At 36.3% G+C, this 25,323-nt stretch overlaps 1 protein-coding gene across 1 annotated transcript in view; it reads right to left on the reverse strand.

Moving 5' to 3' along the window:
• MCTP2 (multiple C2 and transmembrane domain containing 2) overlaps window positions 1-25,323 on the reverse strand; it is a 217,322-nt gene that overhangs the window by 18,107 nt on the left and 173,892 nt on the right. Inside the window, 3 exon segments of the mRNA XM_079127378.1 lie at window positions 1,574-1,683; window positions 16,935-16,976; window positions 19,480-19,586. Of these exon segments, the coding sequence (XP_078983504.1) occupies window positions 1,574-1,683; window positions 16,935-16,976; window positions 19,480-19,586 (259 nt within the window).

Here is a 25,323-nt window from a genome sequence, read left to right on the forward strand (position 1 = left end):
ACTAATTTGTAGTCCCACCAGGAATGTATGAGTGTACCTTTTTTCCCACATCCTTGCCAACACCTATTGTTGCTTGTATTCTTGATAATCGTCATTCTATTGGGGTGAGATGGAATCTTAGGGTGGTTTTGATTTGCATTTCTCTTATTACTAGAGATGTTGAACATTTTTTCATATATCTGTTGATTGTTTGTAGATCTTTTTCTGTGAAGTGTCTGTTCATTTCCTTAGACCATTTGTTGATTGGGTTATTTGTATTCTTGGTGTATAGTTTTGTTTTGTTTTGTTTTTTTTTGACTTTTTCTCTGAAGGCTCTGCATGACATGCCTCATCTTCAGGCATTGCCATCTCTATCCCCTATGGCAGGGACACACTGAGTCCTCTACATCTTCCTGTATCTACCAGTCTTTGGCTTTGAGCCTGTGCACAAGGGCTTCGCACCTACTGAAGCCCCCATTCCTCCATCCTTGCCCAGTTATCTCTTCCTATTCTTGTAAATACTTATAAGCTGTTGCTTGTTCAACAACTGTTCCTCAGTGTCCCCTGCATCCCTTCTGGGTCATGTCAGTCCTCCCCAGCATCCTGTCTTAACTCTCTCTAATGCCATTGCTACTGAATTCTAAGTTGGTGATTTCTGGTTTTCTCCCTCATTGAAAAACAGATTCCTACAGAATAATGACAAGATAGTATAATAGTGAAGAGAAATGACCAAGAAGTTTTAATTCTTAGAACATTCCTGACACAAGTCTGGATTAAAGGAGGAAAGAAAACATTTAAAACCTCCATGTTGCACTGGAACCAAGTGAAGACCATCTAATACAGATTTTAATATATAAAAATAATATGAATCATAGTCTTTATTAACTTGGACTCCATTAAGAAGTTATCACTTATGCTCAAAAGTAAGGAATAGTATGGATTTGAGTAAGATCTAGCCTGTCTTCTTTGTTAGTAAATAAAGTTTTATTCAGAACACATGTGACATATGTATTCATTTATGTATTGACTGTTCTACTTTTATGCTAAGTAACCGACTTAGGTAGTTGTGTCACAGTATGAAAATATTTACTCTCTGGCCCATTACAGATGGAGCTTGTCAACTCCTAAGAAGCATGTGTATGTGGTGAATTGACTTCGTGTCTACCCATCTATGATACTGTTAATATTGGACAATTTTTTGGAGAATTGAGGGGAAAAATTTCACAGTGTTTTGAGGTTCAGATTAAAAAAAGACTCCGTTTAAGCATACTTGTTTCCTTTTATATTTCTGCTGAGGGCAATCTATTTTTTAAAATCTATAATTTATCACCCAAACCAGGATATTTCTGAAAGTGAAAGAGGACAGTATTAATAGTTATGCTGGGACAAACAGTGTAAACTAAGCCATATGGTCACCCCAGTTCTGAGGCACCACCCAACTGTGAAGCTGACAAGCCCAAAGAACAAGTACCCAAAGTCAAATTGGTTTGCACAACACCACTGCTTTTGTGTTTGCATTTTCTGATCCCATTTCCCTTTCTCCCACTGTCCTTGTGGGTGGTGAGTTTAAATACAACATGTATGCAGAACTTACTTTTTAATTCTTTCTCCAAAAGAAGCTATTTCCTCCAAGATGTTTTGAACAGTGGAAACAATATCCTGTACCATGTAGATTCTCTCAATTAAGCCCTTTTTCTCAGATTCCTGGGAAACACAGAAAAAATAAATCAGTAAATTCATTTCTTATCATCCCATTGTGGCAATGATTATACCATGCTATAATAACATTGTTTTAACCAACAGAGTGATTTCCAAGAGATCACATTTTCACAACTAAATAATTCTCCCAAAATAATGCTGATCCCCTGAAAGATACTCAACAATCCATTACTTTTCTTCATAAAGTTGGAAGGAAATATAAATTCATCTTCCTCAATTGCCCATTCTTCCCACAAATGGATTCAGCTATGAACCCTACTTAGCATGTAGAAAACCTTAACTATATTTTACCAGGCTAGGTATCCATGATGCTTAAAATAATTTAGAAATCACTCAGTTGTTTGAGGAAGGATAATTCCCTAGAGAGGTATAGTTTTACTGTTTCTTTTATTCTGGTAGTATGTCCTAGCTTCCTCATATTTGGGATTTATTCAGTGTCCTCTCCACTCCTGCCTGTCTGAGTCATTGCTATCACTACACTTGCTACATGAAACCAAAAACTTTAAGCAACTGTACAAAACTCATTTCCTATCTGGAATTTTACTTTGGTTAGAATTATACTAAATTACTGAACAAATGCTTCTAAATTTAGGAAACATTCCTATACTAATCTGTTCTGCAAAAGAAAAATTTCATCCTGTAATCCATGGCTCCATTTTGATGGATTGAAGGAGCGTCCATAACCCAAGGATTTCTGGTAGAAGCAGCAATATGGCAGAAATATTGAGAAGTACATGCTTCCTTTCTGAATTTACCCTTATTTGTGAAGTGGAGTTGAAACAGACCAAAAAGAAAATCAGAACTTATAATGTACCTTGTCAGCCTCTCTCTAGTAAAGGGTACTGAGGTGGTTTTGGGTATCTTCTTGCCATCTGGCCTACACTTTTATTCTATCATTCCATAATCCTCCAGCCAGGCATTTTATGAAGAAGGCAAAATAAGGTTTATTGTTTCCTCTTGCAACATCAACCTTCAAAGATCTTTTTACTTTTAACCCTTATTATAAATGCTCATTTTCCCTTACTACAATTCAAGCAGTTTTGTTAAAAATCAGATATGCTGCCAGAGCAACCTAATTCACACTCAGCAATCCACTGATATGTTTTAATGAGCACAATGGTGAAAACCCATCTCTGTCTGCCACACAAGTATTCACATTTGTAAAAGAGCATTTGAAAGCACTGGGAATTTGACCCAAAGGGCAAAAGTGGCTTCCTCTTTTCAGTGGCATCCAGTTTAGGTCAAAACAATTTCTTGGAAAATGACTCAAATTTCCATGTGATTGAATTGCATTAAAAACTTCCTATTTCAGTTGTCTTTTTTTTTTTTTTTTTTCCCTCCCCTAGGAAACAACCAAATACTGAGGTTCTGGTTGTGAAGAAAGCATGAGTTAGCACACCAAAATAATAAATGAAGTGATTCCCAAAAAGTCCTTTTGGTTTTTAATGAATTTGATGATTAGTTTGAATCTTCAGTAGCCAAAGACTAGACTAAAGAGCCCCAATGTATTCAGGGTCAAAGAATAACTAATCATCCAGACCTGTGATTTTAAGGGAGAGGGCAAACAAAATTATATAATTTTGGGAATATTCATCAACTCACATGTTGGTTTACTTATATTGAAAAACTATAAAATCACTTCTTTTTTTATAAATACAATTTTTTTTCAAAACAAAAATATTCCTGTGCACTTATAAAAACTTTATGCTGATTATGTGACTATTTTATAATGAACTGTGGAGAATAACTATTAATAGAAAATAATCATATATTTTGATTTCCTAAGTTGTATCTGTCAATATTCCCATGTCAGAGTTACTTTTCAAAGAAAATACATTTTTAATGTCATCTTTTCATTTCTAATATTACATAAAATTGTCCTTAATCATCTTTACAGTTTAATGGTCATTAAGTTGACATCTTAATTGACTCCACTGTAGACCACAATTAAGATAAACTCTCTCTACAAGCACTTAGGTACCTTGAGAACTCACAAAAAAAATGTGATAAATGGAGAATATTCTCCATTCTCTATGTTGAATATTAAAATGTTTATTCAGTTCAAATATTTTCAAGGGCATTGTATGTTTTATATCCATCTTTATGAATTTTCTCTGTCAAACATTTTTCAAGACATCTTATATTTTTCATTATAAGATGTCTCTATGATTCCTTTGAACATTTAACAAAATCTACTGCAAAATATAAATGGTTTCTCAATTTCTTTCCATTCCTGGGCAGAATATATTTTTATCCTAACAAAAATCAAAGGATTTCCCACACTCCTTTGAAATAATCTAACATGTTACTTCAGATTTTAAAAAGGAAATGATGTACAGCATTTTGACCTCATAGTATATTTTGTGCCATATATGGTCTTGTTTCAGTAGAGAAAAAAAAGTTACCTTATTGCCACCTTTTTATTCACGTCTGTTCATGAAAAGTGGCAGTAGTGAATTAACACTTTAGTCATTAAGAATGTCCAAATAATTACGACCAAAGCGCATCAAAAATTTAAAATATTTTGTTTATCATTAAGCAAAACAGCTTTAGAGAATGTATAATTTGAGAGCTATTCAGAGTTTCAGGTACTTCCAAAATCAAAGGGATAATGGTCAACAAAAAGGAAACAACATGCTGCTAGGCTGAAACCTTACTTTTAACATATCTTGGTCACAAAGCCTTATTCTCTTAACTTACTATATATGAGACATGCACAGCTGTGTGCACTTTGATCTTGAATTGGTTGGGTGTTATCACTTACATGGACGTGATCATGGATAATGAGGAGACCACTGCCAATCCCAAGTACATATCTGTCTCATAGATTCCTTAATTTGGAAGAATATCTTATTAGCTTATGATGTGCTCCATCAAAATTACATTCATATTATCACCATAAAACTAACTCACAATGCAAACATTGAAATTTTCAGTGGCATTCTAGATTCAAAGCTTTATTATTTATAAATTCATTTATAGCTCAATGGTAGAGTATATGCCTAGCATTCCTGAGTCCTGATCGATCTCCAGCACCACAAAACATTTACTTGCAAAATCTTGTTTCCATATAGGAAAAAAATCCAGATGATTTCAGAATGATGTTTATTTTAAAATCTGAATCCTTTCATGGCAGATTTAACAACAACTTTGCTACTTTTAATACATGTACAATGAAACTGGAATAGGAGTGAATTACTCTGGGGAAAATTAATTGATTAAATAAAAAGTCATATCCCACAAAGATATAAATATACATTTTTGGTTGTATTACATTTAAAAATAATTTTATAAATAGTTTTCTTAAAGTATATATTTTCTATTGAAATAGCTATTGTGGCTTCTTCTACAGATTTGTCAATTTAAGCTTACCTATGTTGATGACATAACCAGGGTCCTCAGGGTGGTTAGGAAATGGAAGCAACATTTATAAGTTTGGCTATGTTTGATTGTGGTTTCTCCTGTAAACAGTTCACCTGCTGCAGGCTTGGTTTTCAATGTAATGGTAGTTAAGAGTTGATGGATCTTTTAAGGGAGGTGGGGATTAAGAGGGGAGTGATTTGGTCATGGTGTCACCACCTTTGGAAGAAATTGATAGTCTCACAGGAGAATATTATATTTCTCATGAGAGCAAGTTGTTGGAAAGGAAAGCCCCCCATGTGGCCATGTTGCCGTTTTTATTTCTACTTTAACATATTAGAAGACAGCTGGAGTGTGGACTTACCAGCCGTCAGAATTTTGAGGTCAATAAGTCTGTTTTCTTTTACAAATAATCTAGTTTCAGGTACTTTGTTATAGCAATACAATACAGATTAAGATATAGTTAGTTCAACAACACATATTTAGGAATAGAAAATCAGTACTTCATTAAGTAGGTGCTCTTTGTATTTTTATTTTTTAGAGATTAAAAAGCAGTTAAGTTTGTTTAAAAAGTTCATAGTTACTCAATACAATGAGTTGCTAAGCCCCTGGAAAGAGGAAATAAAGATGGGTTATACACTAGGTTGTTTTGTTAGATTAAACTATTGTTGTACTTTGAGAACTGTGGTCCCCTACCTATGTACTTTATGGGCTACTATGGATTACAGTGGAATTACAGTAATGACCATAAAAGATGTTAAAAGTATAAGATGAAAGCCCAAGCAAATTCTCCCAGCTTATTTTAGTAGAAATATAAAATGTAATACTTGGTTTAAAAATGATGTAAAGTAGGAAAATGGGAATTTTCTGGGGAAACAAGAATGTGATAAACATAATAAGTTTTCCCTAAAATATGTTAGTATAGAGGGACCAATTCCTTTCAGGTATGATTCTATACAGGGAGCAAAAAACATTTTTTCATGCATTTCTATGCCCTCCTTAGAATCCCTATATAAAGGCATTTGTTACTCATGTCTGGGGATGGAAAATATCCATCTGAGGGTAGGTATCATTGTGATTAGTAGCAAATGGAGTCTCTGTTCTCCAAATGACTTTAATACTTTTGGACACTGTCTCAGTGTATTGATGAAGGAATGGGAGCTTCTATGCTAAAATAAGATAATTATATGCTTTATACTTGGATGTGCCCTTAATGTCTTCCAGAACCCTTCCATTCTGCCTATGCCCACTTGAACTGGTGGACCAACAGAGAAGTCCAAGTGGTCGTATATGACCCTGTTCTCAGACACCACAATTGCAGCAGGGCAAGCCAGGTGCTTCTTCGGTACTTTTTTTAAATGGAGAATTGGATGGATGCTGTTTAAAGAGTAGGGCTTCAGTTCTATAATAGAGTGTCAAAGGGACTGTTTGCACTGACCTGGGAATCAGAAAGTGCTTTGAATTTTTTGTTTGTTTTGGTACCAGGGATTGAACCTAGGGGTTCTTAACCACTGAAGCACAACTCCAGTCCTTGTTATATTTCATTCTGAGACAGGGTCTCCCAAAGTTGCTTAGGGCCTTGCTAAATTGCTGGAGGTTGGCTTTGAACTCATGATCCTCCTGCCTCAGCCTCCCAGCTGTTGGGATTACAAGGCATGCACCACCACGCTGGGTAAGTGCTTAGAGTTTAAGAGAAATCAATCCAGAAGAATGACTGAAAGGCCTGCCTCAAGTTCCATGGTTTTTGAGAAACTTCCTAAGGAAGCCATTCTACCCGGACTACCACCTTTGTTTCCCAAGTGGCATTACATTTCTATCCTTTCAGTCCTCCTAGCAGAAAATGTTCTTTTCAACACTCTGCAATGTCAAGTTAATCTCTTTTAAATCATCAATATGCTGACAGACATATTACCTAGGTTTCAGTACAAGTAATTCTATTTATATGATACCAAGGCCCAGAAAGTTTAACTGATTTGTCTATGTTCACTGTCCATGAGAACAAATCCCAGCCCAGGACTAGTAACTCCAAAGCTAGTTACACTTATTACAGGAAGTCCTTTAAAGTTTTGGTGGACATTTCAAAAACAGACATTAAGCTTATATTCCTTCATGCCATTTGTTCCTTTTGTCTCCCTGGGTCTTTGTTGTCTATTTACCATTTAATATACAATATTCAGATGTCTTGTCCAGTTATATATATCTACTACTCTTTTCTCCAGGACTGGTTTGCCCAATATTCTTGAGAACATATACCCTGACTTTTGACAATATTTGGGGAAAACCATCTCTTTCTTTTCTTAACATCTGGGAGATAACCAAGGATGATTTTATCCCAACAGATTAAACATTAGGTAAAAATGAGAAATATAAAACCTTAAAATATACCTAAGATATACCAACTCCATAGGCCCATGCATTTAGGAAATGTGTTTACGTGTTACTATAGTAACATATGTTCTTTTCATTCTCTGTGCTGCAAAATTTATCTCTTTTAAAATAAGATATTATCTTGCAGGTACAGTGACATATGCCTATAATCTCAACTACTGCAGACACTGAGGCAGGAGGATCACAAATTTGTGGCCACTCTTAGCAACTTAGCAAGTCCTTGTCTCAAAATAAAATAAAAATGGGTGGGGGTATAGTGTTGGAATAGAGTATTTGCCGAGCATGTACAAGACACTAGGTTAATCCCAAGCACATATAAAAAAATTAAGCTACTGATTTATGGATCTGTTCTCTTTAATGATATCACTGACAGCCTTTTGTATTACTGTTAGGAAACTGAGGTACATATGCTTCTGAAAGACTGGGCTATGGAATCAGAGAAAACAGATATAACCGTGGTCTTGTCATCTACTAGCTTTGAGATTGTATTAGCCCACTTGTGCTATTGTGACAAAATACATGAGGTGCGGTAACTTATAAGAATAAATTTGGCACACAGGACTCTGGTAAGGGAGGGTCCAAACAGCATGACACAGGACTCTCTGGCTCTATTATAATAAACAAACAGAGGGGAAACCAGTTGTGAGTGCAAAAGGTACCAAAGGTATAAGAAGGCCTCACTTTGTGACAACCGCTCTCGAGAGCACTCTCCAAGACCAGCATTAATCCCTTTCTTGGGTGGTACCCCAGGACTTAAATTTCCTTCAGTCAGTTCCACCTCTTAAAGGTTCCACCCCTCCACATCACCATATTGGGGACCAAGCATCTAGCACATGAACCCCCTTAGGGAACACAAACCAACATAAACCATGTAGTAGTAATCATGTCAAGATCTTGCCCTCTTGCATTCCCAGTTGATCCCTGGAAAATGGAGTTCATAATCTGTGTCCTGACTGGAGAATTAAACATTATCACATATGCAAATTACCTGGGGTAGTCTAGATACTTCCTAAACATAAGTCTCTTTCAAGAAGGATAAGAGACAGAGAAGGAAACTTTTGTCTAGTTTAAAGAACACTGGGGTTAATATGAGTTTCAAAAGAAATGATCTTTCAAGACAAGTCTACTCATGTGCTCCTGAGTTGTAGGAAAGATCATCTGGCAGCTCCATCTGCATCATGCTGGCTTTATTTACACATTTCAGATTGAACCAGGGAATGTAGTGATAACACAGTTTAGCAAATACAACACCACACCACATCTGTGGCTGCTACTACTGAATTGCCTAGGAAGACCACAAGCAATCCACTCAGAAAGACAGAACTGCTGTCACACACGTTTGTATTTCCCTTAACATGGAGCTTTTTGATTTATGCAAGGACATTTGCAATAAAATTAGTGGTACCATGGGTGAGATTAAACAAATGAACAAGGTAATTGTGGCTAAACACAGAGTTTTCCATGTGTATATTTGAAAAGAATGGGATTTTACCTGTCACTACAAACCTGAAAAACTATAGAAGCTAACGGAAAATTCATGTGATACAGGGTCAACTTTACAACCAAGTATGCACCACCAAGCATGAGCAGCAAAAAAACATGCAATATTCCTAATCTAGAATTCAATTTCATAAACTTAGCTTTTTCAAAAATATACTCCAAAGAATGGCACTGATTATAAGAAAAATAACAAACTCCAACTCTAAAATTTTATATGATATAAAGAGGAATGCAAGACTAATTTTTAAACTGCTCATTTGTTTATAAAATGTCAAAAGCATTGAGACTTTTGACTAAGTTTTATAGGCAGCTGAATTAGGAACAATTAATGTGCCTGTGGTGTAACGTAGCTGTTTGTTCTCTAAAAATAAAACCAAAAACATAAAGAATAATTCAGAAGGCAAATCTTTTTTTCTTCCTTAAGGTCTTGTTTCTTTTCCAGTGTCTCCAATGAGACACTGCAATAAACTAGCTTCGAGCCTCTGGGACAGAATTAACACCATCAAAATGAATTTACAACTGAGAATTAATTATATAAGCAGTATGTTACTTTAAATCTTTCCTGCATGTTCTGATTCAGAAAAACTCTCATTTCTCTATTAATTATCTAAGCAAAACCAGAGAGATATTCCTGAAAATTGACCCTGTCAGGAAAAACCCTTTTGACATGCTTAAAAATTGAGTAGTGTTTGTCACAGGATATGCAGGATTCCCAAAAGAAATTGATACAAAATTTTCTCTCATGATCCTCCCAGTAATTACAGACACCAAGACTAAAGATGCAAAAATATACGGCTTTACACAACAGGAATATGTTTGGTCTGTTTCATTCAGTGAATATTGAAAGCCTGGAATTTGAAAACTTGAAGAATTATAAACATTAGAAATAGTTTGAGTGGCATGTAACATGAAAAAACTTCAGTATCTGTCATAACAAAGAACAGGAAGCAACATTTATATATGAGATTAAAAATTATTCTTTGGGAACCCCAGCTTAATGCACTGAGAACTGTGTTTAGGATTTCTTCCCATGGGGCATTTTGTTGGCAGAAAGATACACTTCTGGTGTCAGCACCATGGTTCATGCTATTAAAGAGAGGGTGGGGAAGGGAGAAATCTGTCCTCTTTCTGTAGAGTGCTTCCTTCACAAGTAGCTCTTTTACTTTAGGAAATGTATATAAAGCAGAGTGTTTGGATTTTGGATCAACATCATTTCTAAGGGTCTTTCTGCTGCTCTGGTCATTACCTATAGAGCTTATATGCTTTATGTATCAACGTGTATTTTGGGCTTGCAGTAGTAAACCTCTGGTATCAAATGAAAGGGTGGAAAAAATAAAGAATGAACACCACCAAGAGAAGCAAACTCATAACAGAACTGAAAAATTGGCAAAATTTTAGAAAAAAAGTATTTGAAACTTAGATTCTGGCAGATTAATTTCATAAGTTCCTCTGAGTCAACTGATGGAATGCTGTGTCACCACAAGGTTAACAGAACCTTTTTCTATAGCTGCAACTATTGGAAATAAATTTTAAAAAGTAACATTTATCATCTATCTGCTTCCTTTAGCTTTCTCCCAGAATAAGGAGGGTATAAGGTAAAATATCTGTGATCAAGAAATGCAAAACATATTTCTTGTTACCCTAAATCTGAATTTAAACACAGCTACTATTGGCAAACCTGATTTCCCCAGCATTTCCTCTCCATTGCCCATCACTGTTTACAAATCCTGATGAACACACAGCAATTACACAGCAAGACTGTCATTTAGCATGACCATCTTGCTTATTATTTCAACCTGTCCTCACAGAGGCTTTGATAGAGAAATCAACATATATCAGCAAAAATAATGTGGAAAAGGGGATGAAAAAATATATGATATGCTCCTTTATAATGATGTAGCATAGTAAAAAGTAAATAAGATTTAGGAAACAAGATCTGGATTTGAATCTTGCTGTTATCCTATCTGAGAAATCCTGGACATGTTACTAAATTTCTCTTAACCTGAGTTTATTCAACTATAGATGAGGAAGATAATATCAAAAGTAATGACTTGAATATTCAATGAGTTAAAGGGTATAAAAGCAGTTGGCAAATTAGGAACACTCTGAAAATATTAGTATCTTGATTAATCTCACAACTTAATTCTTACCCATCACAGTCTTGTTTTAAATTATTACTTTTGTTTCATTTTTTTTTTCATTTATTACTTAATTATTCTTGAGGGAAAAGTGGTGCTTCCACCTTTCTGTTAATTATCTCCATAAATTTTATCTCAATTTTCTAGGAATTCTCTTGTAATCTTATTGAATAATTGGGACTTCAATTGGGTCACATTATAACAGAGGGTTTCACTAGGAAAGACAAGGGGAACAACTACTGTATTTAGAAAAAGTACTTGTGGACTATGGGGATACAATGTCTAGTGTAGTTCACCTTAGCTTGACATAAAAACTTTAGGCAATGAGAGCTTAAACACCTTGATGCAGCACAGACTGCTAAAAATCAGAGCCTTTGACTCTATTCTGTACATTTTAGTTAATAGAAGGATAAATAATTAACACAATTACAATCTGGTATATCATGTTTCACAATATTTGAAAGTAAATACTAAGTACAGTCCTTACAGTAGACATTGCAGATAGGGTCTACTAGTACTAGGGACAATAGTGTGATAATAAATAGGATACTCTGAATACTCCCAAGGGCCAGGATAATACCATTTTCACCTTACTTCTAAAGGTAATGAAGTCAAACCCTTTTAAGAATGGAAGTTTGAATTTTAAAAAAGAAATGTGAGCAAGTTGATATGTCAAAGGAGTTTAGGAACTGCAAAAGATACCCTCTTCTCATTCAGAACAACACATTGAGAATTAAAAATTGGCTGGAATCCACTTACTATTAAAATCTTTGAAATAAGTCAGTATGGTCAAAATGTTATCAATTAAATCACTTAGCCACTAAAAACCATATGAAATAAAACTAAAAGGACTTAAATCAGAGGGTCCATTTACTTTAGTCTCCTGAAATTCACCCATAAGCAGATCTTCTATAACAAACCCTGTACATAGGTTGTATATACCCTGAGGGATGTGTGTGCATATTTACCCATAAAGGCACAACCATGACATTGTTAACCATCCAAAGATATATGCTGCCTTTGATTTTCATAATACCACCATGTTTCATCTTAAAATAATATTGCTTAGGGAAAAATTAATAAAAATCACTGACCAAATCTGTTTAATGAATTTGGGCTATTTTTAAGAAGGCTAAAAGAAAAGTTAGCAAAACACTCTTACTACTTGGTTGTACGATGTCTCCCATGAACAACAGTCTTCCTGGGTTAGGACAGTAGATTAACTTCTCCCTCTAAAAGAAGGGGATGCAAGCAATGATCCTCAGGGGACCTAATAATCCCACTGAAAGGACTGCACAGATTAATTTGCAGCGAGAACTCCTGGGCACAGAGACCACGGTTTTCCTCCCTCCTCAATGGCTCTGCCTGGTTAATGATGATGTCACTCAAATGATTGCCGGATGATGAAATTCACAGTTTAAATGTACTTAAATTTTAATCATGACATCCTAATTTGTGAAAAATTGGACATATAAAGCTCATTTACATCTTTCCATATAAATTGTTCCTCAATCAACAAAAATGCATTACATGTTTCTTGTCTTCTCAAAGGAAAAAACAACCATGTCTGCTTTTGAATCAATTACTGATATAAAAAGATGATCTTCTTTTCCAGAAGCTCTATCAGGAAATTGTGACCTCATTGATTATCCTAACAGGACAGATCATCAAGTCTTATTTCTGACAGCCTAACTATAAACAAACCATCCCACAAAGCAGGCATCAGAGTAGTTTCTTTCTGATAGCAATACACTGATTTTTTTTCTTTTATTATATGCCCTATGATTCCTTCTTCCTGATGCTAATAGTAAATGCTGAAATATTCTATGTAAGTGATTGTTGAGCTGGAAAAAGAAAGAAACTCTTAATACAGTATTTATACCTTCAGCAATGAAAACAAGATATTATTGTCTTGCATGACCTTTCCTAAGTATGGGATACAGCATTTTACACAATAGTTTCTTGGTTCATGCTTCAATTAACTGACCTTTACTGTGTAGAAAATTAATGCAATTTTCATTGTAACCCATCCGTACAAATAAGGTCCACACGGAAGGATTCCACATATGGAATCTAATACAAATAGGAAATGTCAACTGATTGCTGTTGGCTGAACTTAGCCATTATCTGTTTGTTCTGGGGTCCCTAGCAAACTACTTGTAACAAGCAATTTCTTACATGGGCCATGAGGTATAAGAAAGGGAGGATTTCCTCTCTTCAAAGTTTAGCTTGTATGCTTCACTTCCTGAAAGTCAGAAATCTAGTTACCTGAAACTTCTATGCTAGCATTGAAAGTTCACCAAAGAAAAGAAGGCAAAATTGTGGAGTTAATCTGGTTTCTAATATAGAGCACCACCATGCACTTTTAACATAAGGAGGAGTAAAAGGCTACAGTGATGTCATTTTACAACAATCCCTGTTCCAGACAATAAAAGGATGACAGACCCCAGACCACGTCCTGGTCTGTGCATCCAAGACAAGCAGAAGATGAGAGTGCATTCATCTCCTGAGGAAGTTGGGCCAAGGGGCCCGGGCAGTCTTTCATCTTCCCAGTCATCTCTGATGGTATCTGGTGGGAAGGGGGGGCTGTTAATTAAGGAGTGTCACTTTCAAGATGGATGGTTGGGATAGAAAAGAGTTTCTCTCCTCTTCTGGTTCTGCAAGAAATAGCTGTGTGTTTATAATTTGTAAACAGTTCCTCTTGGCCTGGGTGTGTTACAGTTCCCAGAAGCATGGTCTGTCACGTCCTAACACACAGCAGAAGCCAAAAGGACTCAGTGGGGAGGACCTCTCTGACAGTCCACTGTGGTGGGAAGTCGCCTAGTCACTGTATGCCCATGTCTAGGATGAGCACATGTCAGTGTGGAGGCTGCTGTATGTGGGGAAGAAATTACATATCCACACCAGCAGGATGGCACTCAAGAAGCCTTGATGTTGAATACACCCTTTATTTTAACAGATTTCCAAGAGAAGGGAGAGCAAAAAGCAATGAACAAAGACTAGGAAGCCTGCCATTCTCCCCGAGCTATTGAAAGGTATGCTAAGCAAGATAAACAGAGGTTGAATTTTTATTGTAGACTCATTCTTTTAGAAGTAAAACAACCATGGTTATGCCCTATTGAGCCAGGTGTGCTGATGCGTGCATATAACCCCAGGGGCTCTGGAGGCTGATGGAGAAGGATTGAGAGTTCAAAGCCAGTCTCAGCAACTTAGAGGCCACAAGCACCTCAGACCCCTGCCTCTAAATAAAATACAAAAAAAAAAAAAAAAAAAAAACAAAATGGGGATATGGTTCAGTGGTTGAGTGCCCGTGAATTCATTCTCAAAACCAATTTTTAAAAAGGCCCTATTAAATAATATAATAGAAACATGTCAAGAATGAAATTGCCCTGGAGGGAGCAAAGGGAGTCCTACTGCCACCATCTTTCAACCCTGGACAGGTTGATCCCACTGTCATGAGCAGGGCCATGCTGGGATGAATGAACTGGCTCCCAGCTCCATGTCAGTAGGTGCTGCTATTCACTCTATCCTGTCATCCTTGTCCAAAAAGACTAGAGGCACAGCCCACTTAGCTCTGTCTGCAGGCACCCAGGAAGTTCCAGGAAGCTCAGTGGAAGATTAGGCCTCCATAGCCACTGATCTAGACTCCATGGCCTGATTTTGTTGCTTGCCCTTTGCCAAACAATACTTTTCCATTCCTCATTGTCTTGTCAGAAGCTCTTCTGCTTCAGGTGGGCCAAAGATAGTTTGTTTAGAATTCTCTCTAAAGGGTAGATGTGGGCCTTCTTCCTTGGGTGGCTCATTTAAATAGACTTGGTCAAACAGAAGATATTGTCCTTCTCTTTTTGAGCTTTGGTTTATGAAAATTTAGAACTTTGCCTAGTGTGATATTGTGATATAATAAGAAATATAATATTGGTATTTGTTCCTGGCTCCTGGCCAGAGCTCCTAAAACTCTTGTAAGTGATAAGAGTGGTAGGAGTGTATTTGTTATATTTGGTTTTGTGTCCAGGTCCTGAAATAGCTGCAGATCTAGAAAGGTGAAAGAATTTTTTGCTAGTCATAAAAAAAAAAAAAAAAAAAGAAAGAAAATTTCAATCACACCTGAGGCTAAGTTAATGAGCCAAATTTTAGAAATCCCCTAGGAATGAGGATCTGTTGCTAGAGAATTCACCATGTGATTAGAGGATTGGCACTCATGGGCCCACCTTCCCCAAATCACCTGACCTCCAGAAAGAGGGGAGTGACTGGAGATGAATTTAATTACAACGGCCTGTGATTTAATGATCTAGGATGATTTAAGGAAGTTTCCACAAGAAAACAATGACAAAATTAAAAAATAGTATTAGGAGGCTTCTGGATTGTTGACTATGTGGAGGAGTCAGGATGGTGCAGTGCCTAGAAAGGGCAAGGAAGCACCATACCCCTGCCCCAAACTTCCTCTATATGTCTCTTCCAGTCAGCAGTTCCTGAGCTGCATCCTTTATTAAAAAAAAAAAAAAAAAAAAAAAAAAAAAAAACAGAAGTGTAAGTAAATGTTTGCTTGCATTTTATGAGCTATTCTAGCAAATTTTTAAACTCAAGGAAGGGGTTGTGTGAACCCCCAATTTACAGCTGGTTGGTAGAAGGCTAGTAGGCACAGACTTGTAAGTGGTACATCCTATAGGTTTATAATTATTTCATCAATACTTGTTATTTGCTTTCATGAAACATCCCTTATGCACTTTAGCTAGACAATGACAATTAATATTCAATGACTTGATCACATGATAAACCCTCCCATCAATCCATCAGGATGAAAGGTGAATCGGGTGACCTCTAATCTGAAAAAGGAAGGCTCCCTTTTTATAAATATTATACTTTATTATTTTGCTATTAATGATCTTCTTAGCACATACAAATACAACTTACTCTGTAACCCACCCCTTTGCCTCAAATGGGTGAAACCATCTGGTCCACTCAATTAATTTTCAGGCTCTTTGTGTCATGGAGCCAGTATCTTTGAATTAATTTTATTCAATGGCAGTTATATTACACACTTACTCTTAAGGTTTTCCCTTTTGCCCTTTCCTCTCCCACAAGCCTCCTCCATTCTACTACCATCACTGGCCCCATATACCCACAGGTTTTAGGGGACTGGAAGTCCATTAAGCTCCAGGCATCTCATTTGGCACTTCCCTTTTTTCATTTTATTCCAGAAGGTTTGTCTGAAAGTGTAATGACAACAAAAGCAGCAGATTTGAGAGATTCTCCCAGGAGAAGTAAAAGGACAGATGTACACAGACATATAGCTGAAAACGCTGCCAGCAACAGCTGGGAAACTGACCAGGCTCGGAAGTGGGTGACCACCCCACAGTGCGCCGATGTGAACCTAAAGGAGCAGCAATTTCACATTGATTTCCTTTTGACTTCCCAGGCTAACCTTTTATCTACAAAGGGGAGGGCTAACCTTGGCTTGTGTCCAGAGAGCAGCCTCCGATCGGTATGCTGTTTAGAACATTCAGTTATTCCTGATGTTATATCCCCCTTTGAATCTTATTATTTGAAATCTTAGGGCTCAAATATTTCACTATACCCAAAAAGATGTACAATTATTACCTTTCATTGAAAAATATATTTATAAGACAGGAAAGGCAACTGCTACTCCTAATACATTTGGATAAAGAATCAAATAGAGAATTGCAACTGTTCCATTTTAAATACAAGAGATCATGGGGTTTAAAAAAAAATTACAATATTATTGTATCATTTGCTTTATAGTACGAAATAAACCAAAAAGATGCAATCTGGAGGAGCAAATTTGCTGTCCCCATTGATGTTCCTATTAGGCTCTTTACTGAGCACACTCACCCTCTCTTCCTCCTCCTCCTCTTCCTCCACGTCTGAGCTCTCCTGAAATGAAACCCCACAATTTGTTAATTAAGCCTCAACCACAGTCACCCAAAGCAACTGAAATGCATACATGTTTGCAAGTTTTTCTACAGAATTTAAACATCAGTATTTTTAAATTTATTTCTACCTCTTGAGAAAAATGCCATTTAAAAATTGAGGGACACCCCAGAAAGACCACAAATGATGTACATCATCTCCATAAAACCATTAAGGTTAAGAAAAAGCTACAAGGACAGTGCCCTTTGAAGGCATCCAGCTCCAAACACACATTGCTGACTTACACTTTCTGTAAATAGTTTCGTTCTTATTCTGACAAATGAACCAACTGCTCTGTTAAGGCTGAGAATACCGTACTCGGTTTGTGCTGGGCTCATGGTTATAATGACTGCTCATTCCCTTTGGGGTCATTACTGAAACATTAGACAGTAGAAAATGCATTTGTTTGAATATAATACATCTTAAGAATAAGTTGCAGTTTCTATGTGGTTTTATTGTTTTTCTTGGACTCCAGAGTTGGGAGGAACAGGGCAGGGAAGTAAGTCCAGGGTTCTGGTGAGGACTTGCCCACTTCTGCTCAGGTGCAAAATACTGTGCTGCCAAGGGGCTTGTTCAGGTCTAAGTCTTGGCTATTTAATAGGCAAATTTTTAATCATATTAATGCAGAGTCTAAAAACAAGCATAAATGCATATATAATTAAGTGGGTTCAGCAGCTCAAAAGGAAATACTCAGAATTAAACAACTAATAATTAATATTAGGGTCAATTTTCAGCTTGAATACTTACCTTGTTTGCTTAACTGTGCAAAGTTCAGGAGTGCTATTTAGTATTGCTCCAACAGTTCAAAAAATTGTCAATATTATGCTATTAAAAGAAGTAATGGTTGGATCCAGAGTACTCTGCTATACTACACAAAACCACTGAGTGCCCATCAAGACATTTCTCCAGGGCTGGTATAGAATTGTTGCTATCTTCAGCTGTCAGTGTGTGGAACATTCACTGACCCTCTCAGAAACTAACCTATTCACCATTGGCAGTAACCATGTTTCATGAAAGTCGATAGAGAAATAAGAACTTCATGAAAATGGGTTAAGGGAAGGAAAGGTATAATTAGGGAAGTTGTAAATCATGAGCTGGAGTCACTGTCTAGCACATTTTTACTCTGTGACTTTAGAGAAATTGTTTTGCCACTCTGAACCATAGTTTCAGCAAGTATAAATGAAAGAGTATCTCTCGCCATCCTTAGAGCTGTATTATCAAGATCAATGAATTTGAATACCTGATATATGGGAAAGGCATTATACCACACTTAGAGTCATACGTATGCAAGTTTATTTACACACATGCTATGTACAACACATGCCCATACGGACACTGCAAACATGCATCATGCATCACGCATCATGCATCATGCATGCGTGGGCCAAATAAATCTGATTAAACATTTTTGAAGTGTCAGTTGATTGCATGTTATGACAGAGATGATTTTCTGTTAATTTCCCTTATTTATATACCTCGATAAAACAATATTTCAATGATCTAAACTTTAAACTCATTTATTATTTGGTCTTATTATCTTATTTTTATAAATTTATAAAATCATTTGTGATTTCAAAATGAATTTTTAATTAAGAACATAAGAAAATATATGTAACAATGGTTGGCACTGAGTCTTGGGAAACCCCATGTGTAGTGATCACTTTCTAAAGGAGATGATCAAGTCTAAAACTTTGGTTTCTGTTTTTAAACTAGGTTCTTGAACAAAGAATAGCAAAAATGCATCCGAAAACTAGTCTATAAATGCAAGTTACTGCACACTCAGAGCACAAAAATGTCCTCTGGTCCTACTTGAGGGTGGCTGTGGCAGGAGAGTTAGAGAAGATGGGATGCCCAGGAACAGGGCCCTTGTCTGTGCTTCCTTCCACAGACAGGAAGTGTGAGAACTACAAAAAAAATTAAAAATAAAAATTAACTTGGTCACCTGAGAACAGAAAGGGTCTACATCCACCCGGTTTTGCTCTGATTGCCCTGGGAGTTGACAAGCTTCAGAGAATCTTCTGATTCTTCTGACCAAAGAAGAACTTGTGTGGGATGTCCATGTGGAAAGATCTGAGCAAGCTCCCCAGAGTGTCCTGCATGACCTAAAGGGGATCAGGGAGCCACCAAAGTTTTTCCTCCAGTGGTTGAGGAAATTGTTCACAGGAACCTTACAGAGAACTGAACGGGCACACACATTGCTGCCCACAGGAAAAAAAAGGCAAGCCACTGCAGGACCCCATTCATGTGGAGGCTGTAGACTGAGACAGGAACACAGCTGCCACCCAGGGAAGACACCAGGTTATACCTGAGGACAGACCTCCACTGCAAAATGGATATGTGTACAGGGATGTTCCCCAGGTCACGACCAAAAACAGACTTGGGCCTGATTCAGTGGTAGTTGTTGTTGACTATTGTAAACACATGTTTCCACAAGTCACATGCCAGAACCATTTCCATCTTTGCTCACCTGGCTGTCCTGGTTGCTGCTCACTTTGCCTTTCATGGGTCTGATGAAATTGTAGACAAAGAGTAACAATAATGCCAGGGGGATCATGTACAGTTCAAAATTCCAGACTGTGACCAAAATACCTGATTGGGAAACAAGTAGACCAGATGACTGATAAAAACAGTAGAAGAGAAATCTTCACTGACTTAAGAAGACTAAACAACCTAGAAATACTTATAACAGGTGTAAACACCCACAAGCGCAGGCATGATGAACTCAGCTTTAGAATGGTAGCAGAATATGAACACAGAATGACTTGGCCATTACACATTGAAACAGACAAATACAGTAGCCTCATACTTGTAAACTCCTTTTCACATCAACCCCATTCAATATTTTTGCACCTGGATTTTAGTGTGGCAAAATTCAGGGAAAACAGTATGGAAAAAACCCAAGGTCAACTTAGTTTGCAACTTAGTTGCAACTTAGTTTTTCTTGCTTAAACTCATTACTCCTATAAAACAATGTCAAAACTGATAAGAAGGATGTTATTGTCTTACTCCTAACTGGAATGAAAATTCTTCTAGTGTGTCATTTTTCTACCATTAAACATTATGTTGGCTTCAGTTTGAACTATGTACGTCACATCATATTAAGAATACAAATACATACAATTAGTACCAGAAAATTCACATAGCAGTATTCATTTTACCACTCTTGATATCATTTAGCTATTTTTTAAATACTGTTTTGTATCTACTCTAAGTTTAATAAAAACATTTATTTAATCAGGAATACTTGCACCAATTCTAACAAGGGTTTATTTCACTATTATTTTTAAAATCAGGAATAGATGGTGGTTGTTCAACTGTTTTGTTTTCATGTCTTCTGAAATAAGGAGGATGCTTACTTTCCATTTTAAGACTTACTATAATGTATTTATTATAATATAGAAACCACTTCATATTTCTTGGAGAAACCCATTCTTTACTGAGGCATAAGAGTCTTTTAATATATTGTTAGAACTTTTTGCTAATACTCAAAAATGTTTTGCATAGGTACCCAGGGTTTCATTTATCTATTATTTGCTCTTTGTATTAATTTTAGTTTTATTGTTAGGATTACTTGAACATTGTAATAAAATTTCACTCTTTCTCTATACCACAGATAATATTTTTGTTATTAGGAAGTAATGCAAGATAACAAAAATGCTAACTATTTAATACCTAAGCATACCTCCCAAGCAAGCATTAACACCTACTACTGTGCTTGCTGTCATCATTCTTTCTGATTTACTTATTACTCTTCCTTTAAAAAATATTAAAATTCTTGGTCCCTATTACTAACTATTCCTCTCATTCACAAACACAACATTTCTTAAAATTGATGAATCCTTCTTAAATGACGACAACTTAGGTGTTATATTAGCATAAACAATAGACTTGTTCATTTTAATTTAAAATCAACTGTTTTATGTTTTTTTAATGGTATATACACAAATCAAGTACATTCCTTTTAACTAATATAATGCCCCATTCAAATGAATGTTATGAATTTCATCTATTTATGCTCTCCTATCAATGCAAACTTAGACTGAAATTTTCATGTAGTTGAATGTGTTAACTTTAAGATTGGCACCTTTAATGTTCTGTCCTCTACTTAAGGAATGCTATTTAACACTAAGATGATAAAGCTTTGTGTCTCCTTCTAAAAGATAATGTGCATGTAATCTTTATTCAGTTTTCCTGATCATAATTAGAATCAAGCATCCAATTTGAACTTTGTTTTACTTATAGTAAACTTTTGCAACTAAATTGCTTATAATGTCCCATGCATTTCTCATTTATCTACATTGTCATTTCTGCACAAGACATCTGAAGAAGTCTCAATAGCTATGTCAGTAGGACATAATTACTGAAAGAAAACTATTTTGGAACATATTTTAAACAACTATAGCAGGAAATTTTTACGTACATAACCCTTTATGGAGCATGACTTTTCATTTAGATGAAATGATTGTTCTTCTACATTAATTTTTCTTCTTGAGTATTACTTCTCTCCTGCAATGTTCCCTCCCTCACTCCATCCCAGAATACTGCATGCTCACATCTTCTGTACTAGTTTACCTCCAGCATAAATTCATTAATTCATCTTTGGCACTTTTTGCTAAGTAGTGACTGTGGACCACACCAAGTAAAAAAAACAAAAAACAAACAAACAAAAAAAAAGTGAAGAAAACCAAAGGAAGATTAACACACACACACACACACGCACAGCCAGACTTCATAGAGCTTAACTGAGATTGGGGATAATACAGATTGAATAACTAGGTAAACATATATTATATATCAGGTGATAAAAAGAGCTACCATGAAACAAAATGAAATAAAACCAAAACAGAAATGAAGGTACATGAATACCACTCAGTGGGTCTGACTCTGCACATAAGCAAGCAGTTAGAGAAGGTCTTTGTTGGATGTGGACAAGAGAGCCAAGCCCTTGGTGGAGGTGTGTATCCAGGTGAGGGGTGTTTCCAAGAAGAAGCAACAGCAAGCACAAAGGCCAGGTAGTGAGAGAAAGCCATTTTGTAGTGTTTTCAAAGAGCAGCAAGGATTTCTTACATCTGAAGCTTTAAACTGTTGAGACTGTTCAAAGCACAACTAAAACATGATGTGGCTTGTATCTAAGAAGGATCACTGACTGTTTAATGAGAAAAAAACAGACATATTTTATGTCCAGATATTTTAATGAGCCAGGTTAGAGTTTATTGTAACTTAGAACCACAAGGATGACAGTAAGAAGTGGTCCTGGTAATTATTATAAAGTAGGGCCCAGCTGACGTATGTATCATTTAGATGAGGAGACAAAAGTGAGGGGCTTGAAGAGTTGGAAGAATGACTTCATTCATTAATTGAGATAAAGTCTGTAGGAAGAGCATGTTGGGGGAGGGAGCATGAGGGATTCATTAGATGTCCCTATGAAAACAGAGATGACACTCGATATATGGTTTGGAGCTCAGGCTAGAGATTAGGGCTAGAGACACAAATTTATGTGTTATCAGGATCCAGATAGCATGTAAAGGCATCAGTTTGGATAACCTTAGCAAGCAAGCACTGTAGAGAGAAATGCCTTAGAAGTGATCCCTGGTCCAAATTTAAAGTCTGAGAAGGTCAGAAGGGATCAGAAAAGGACACCGAGGAACAGACAGAAAGGGACACAGTAGGAGATGGTGGTATTTTGAAAAACAAATAGAGTAGTTTAAAATGCCAAGGTTTTCTCTAAGTAAGATGATCCCAGACTCAATATTAAGGGATAATATGCTCTCCCAAAGGGTTTGTTATAAAGAAGAGCAAAGAAATAGATTGGTGCCTGGAAGGGAATGAAACAATGTCCTAGGAAAAAGAGGGAAAGGGCAGGGAGGGAGAAAGGTAGACAAAAGGAGAAAAAGGGAGAGAAAGAGGAGGGGAGGAAAAATGATTTGGAAGACAGAAGAAAAATAGTTGGAAAAATATTCTTCAAACAGTGAAAAAGATGGGATCCTAGCAGAAAACTGCAAGGTTGGTCTCAGCAACAAGTCAGATCATCCACCGTTAAGGGGGGAAAGCAGAGGGCTCCAACAGAGATGGTGATGAGGGATAGAGAAGGAGCCAGTAAGGTAACAGGGGGCAATTTATATCAACCTGGGTCATTGAGAGTGGAGATAAGAGGAGATATTAAAAGTTCAAGAGGAAAAGAGAAGTAACAAAATAGTGTAGAAAAGTAGAAAGAAGATTCTAGAAATGTAATAGAACTGTCAGGAACATTGAATATATATGTGTATGTGTGTGTGAATATACATGTGTATGTATATATACATACATATACATATATATGTATGTATATATATATATATATATATATATTTCTTTATTTTTTGCCATGCTGGGGACCGAACCCAGGGCCTTGTGCTTGTAAGACAAGCACTCTATTGACTGAGCTATTTCCCCAGCCCCTTGAATATGGTTTTCTAAATCCATACTTACCCTAAGTTTTTGCTAATTGTAATGAGGATAAGAAAGCAAAAGTGTAATTTAAAGATGGTCCATGTAATCTGTGCTAAATTACTGGACAGGAATGTCATAAAAGAGAGAGGATAAATTTAAACACAAAGGATGTATGAGTTGATAGAAACTTAAAGCAGTTGAACAGAAAATTAGCACACTGAGATAATTCCAAAGAAATGTGGTAGAATACAGACCAGAGACAAAAACGACATAAGAAGTCAAGAGACACGGAGGACAGAAATGGGAAGTTCTAATTTATGTTCCTTAAGTGTTCAGAGTGGGGACAGAGGATTAAAGTGAGAAAGACGGAAGAGTATTACATGAAAAAAAGAATGCCCTAGAATTTTTGATAAATGTTGAAAGATACTAATAAAGGAAGTACTCCCCCACTTAAAAATATCCTTATTAGAATAAATAAAGACAAATCCAGTCTTTAAAATCCCTTAAGTAAAACACTTGGGGAAAAGAGAAACAGCTAGAGAGAAAAGAGAGTTCAACTATAAAGAAAAAGCAATTTGAGTGACATTATATCTCAGTGCAACAAGGGAGGCAAGAAGACAGAAGAATAATTTAATATGTGTATTTTTCAGTCTTTCAATTTAGAATCTTATATATAGCAAATTGTCTATGAAGAAGTGTTAAGTAAAGATGTTTTCATAAAAGTATGAACAAGGAATCCTTATCACCAAAACACTCTCACAAACGTGTATGAAAGATGCACTTCAAATAGAAGGAAAAGTGCCCCAAGTGTAAAGGCTCATAAACAATGGTACTGACTTAAATGCATGTGCCAATCCAAATAAATATTAACTAACAGGAAAACAAAGTCCAATTCTTATGTAATAAAATAATCTAGAACTTAGAGGACAGCAGAAACCTATAGATTTGGACAGGTATGGTTTGCTTTAAAGAATTCTAATATTGAATCTGAGTTACTTTCAATATTGGTCTTGTCTTGTTCCGGTTTTGTGGAACACAAAAAGTTAACTCTTACGTGAAAGAGAACAAAAAGCCAAGAATTTATGCCAAAGCAATCCTAAAGATGAAATAAATTGGAAAGACCTGTGCCAAAATTAAATAATAATGGTGTAATGTTGGTTCTGGTATAGGCAAGAGCTCAATGGAGAAGCCCACTATATATGTAACATTAATTTATTACTACTATAGTGTGGACCATGTCTCCCGAAGGTCCTGGTATTGAAGGCTTGGTCCCCAGCTCATGGACCTACAGGGAAGGGGTGGAACCTTTAGGAGCTGGGTGCGGTGGCAGGAAGTTAGGTTACTGGGGGTGTGTCTTTGAAATGGATATTGGGACCCCAGTCCTGTCCTGCCTCTCTTTACGCTTTCTGGCCACTAGGAGCTTAAATAAATCTCCTCTGTCATGTGTTCCCACCATGATGTATTGTGCCACCTCAGGCCCAGAGTAACAGGGCCAAGCAACCAGGGGCTGAAAACTCTGAAACTATGAACCAAAATAAACCTTTCCTTTTTATAAATTGTTTAACTCAGGTATTTATCACAGCAATGGAAAGCTAAACTAACTTGATGTCTATGTGGGAATTACCCCGACTGAGCAAAGGCAGAATATTTCATAAGTGGTATGAGTTAATTGATACCAAAAAAGCTAAAATGAAATCAAATCAAGAGTAAATTCACATATTTAGTGTAAAAGTTTAAATCATAAAAAAATAAATCATATCTTAATGATTTTGGAGGGCAGAGAAGGATTCCTTAAACATGCTATGAAATGTACAGACCATTGGAAATACAATTGATGAATTTGATATTATACATTTTGTTCATCAAGCCGTACAGTGGTACC

This window comes from Sciurus vulgaris (assembly GCF_902686455.1).
Source record: "Sciurus vulgaris genome assembly, chromosome: 2".
NCBI lineage: Eukaryota > Metazoa > Chordata > Mammalia > Rodentia > Sciuridae > Sciurus > Sciurus vulgaris.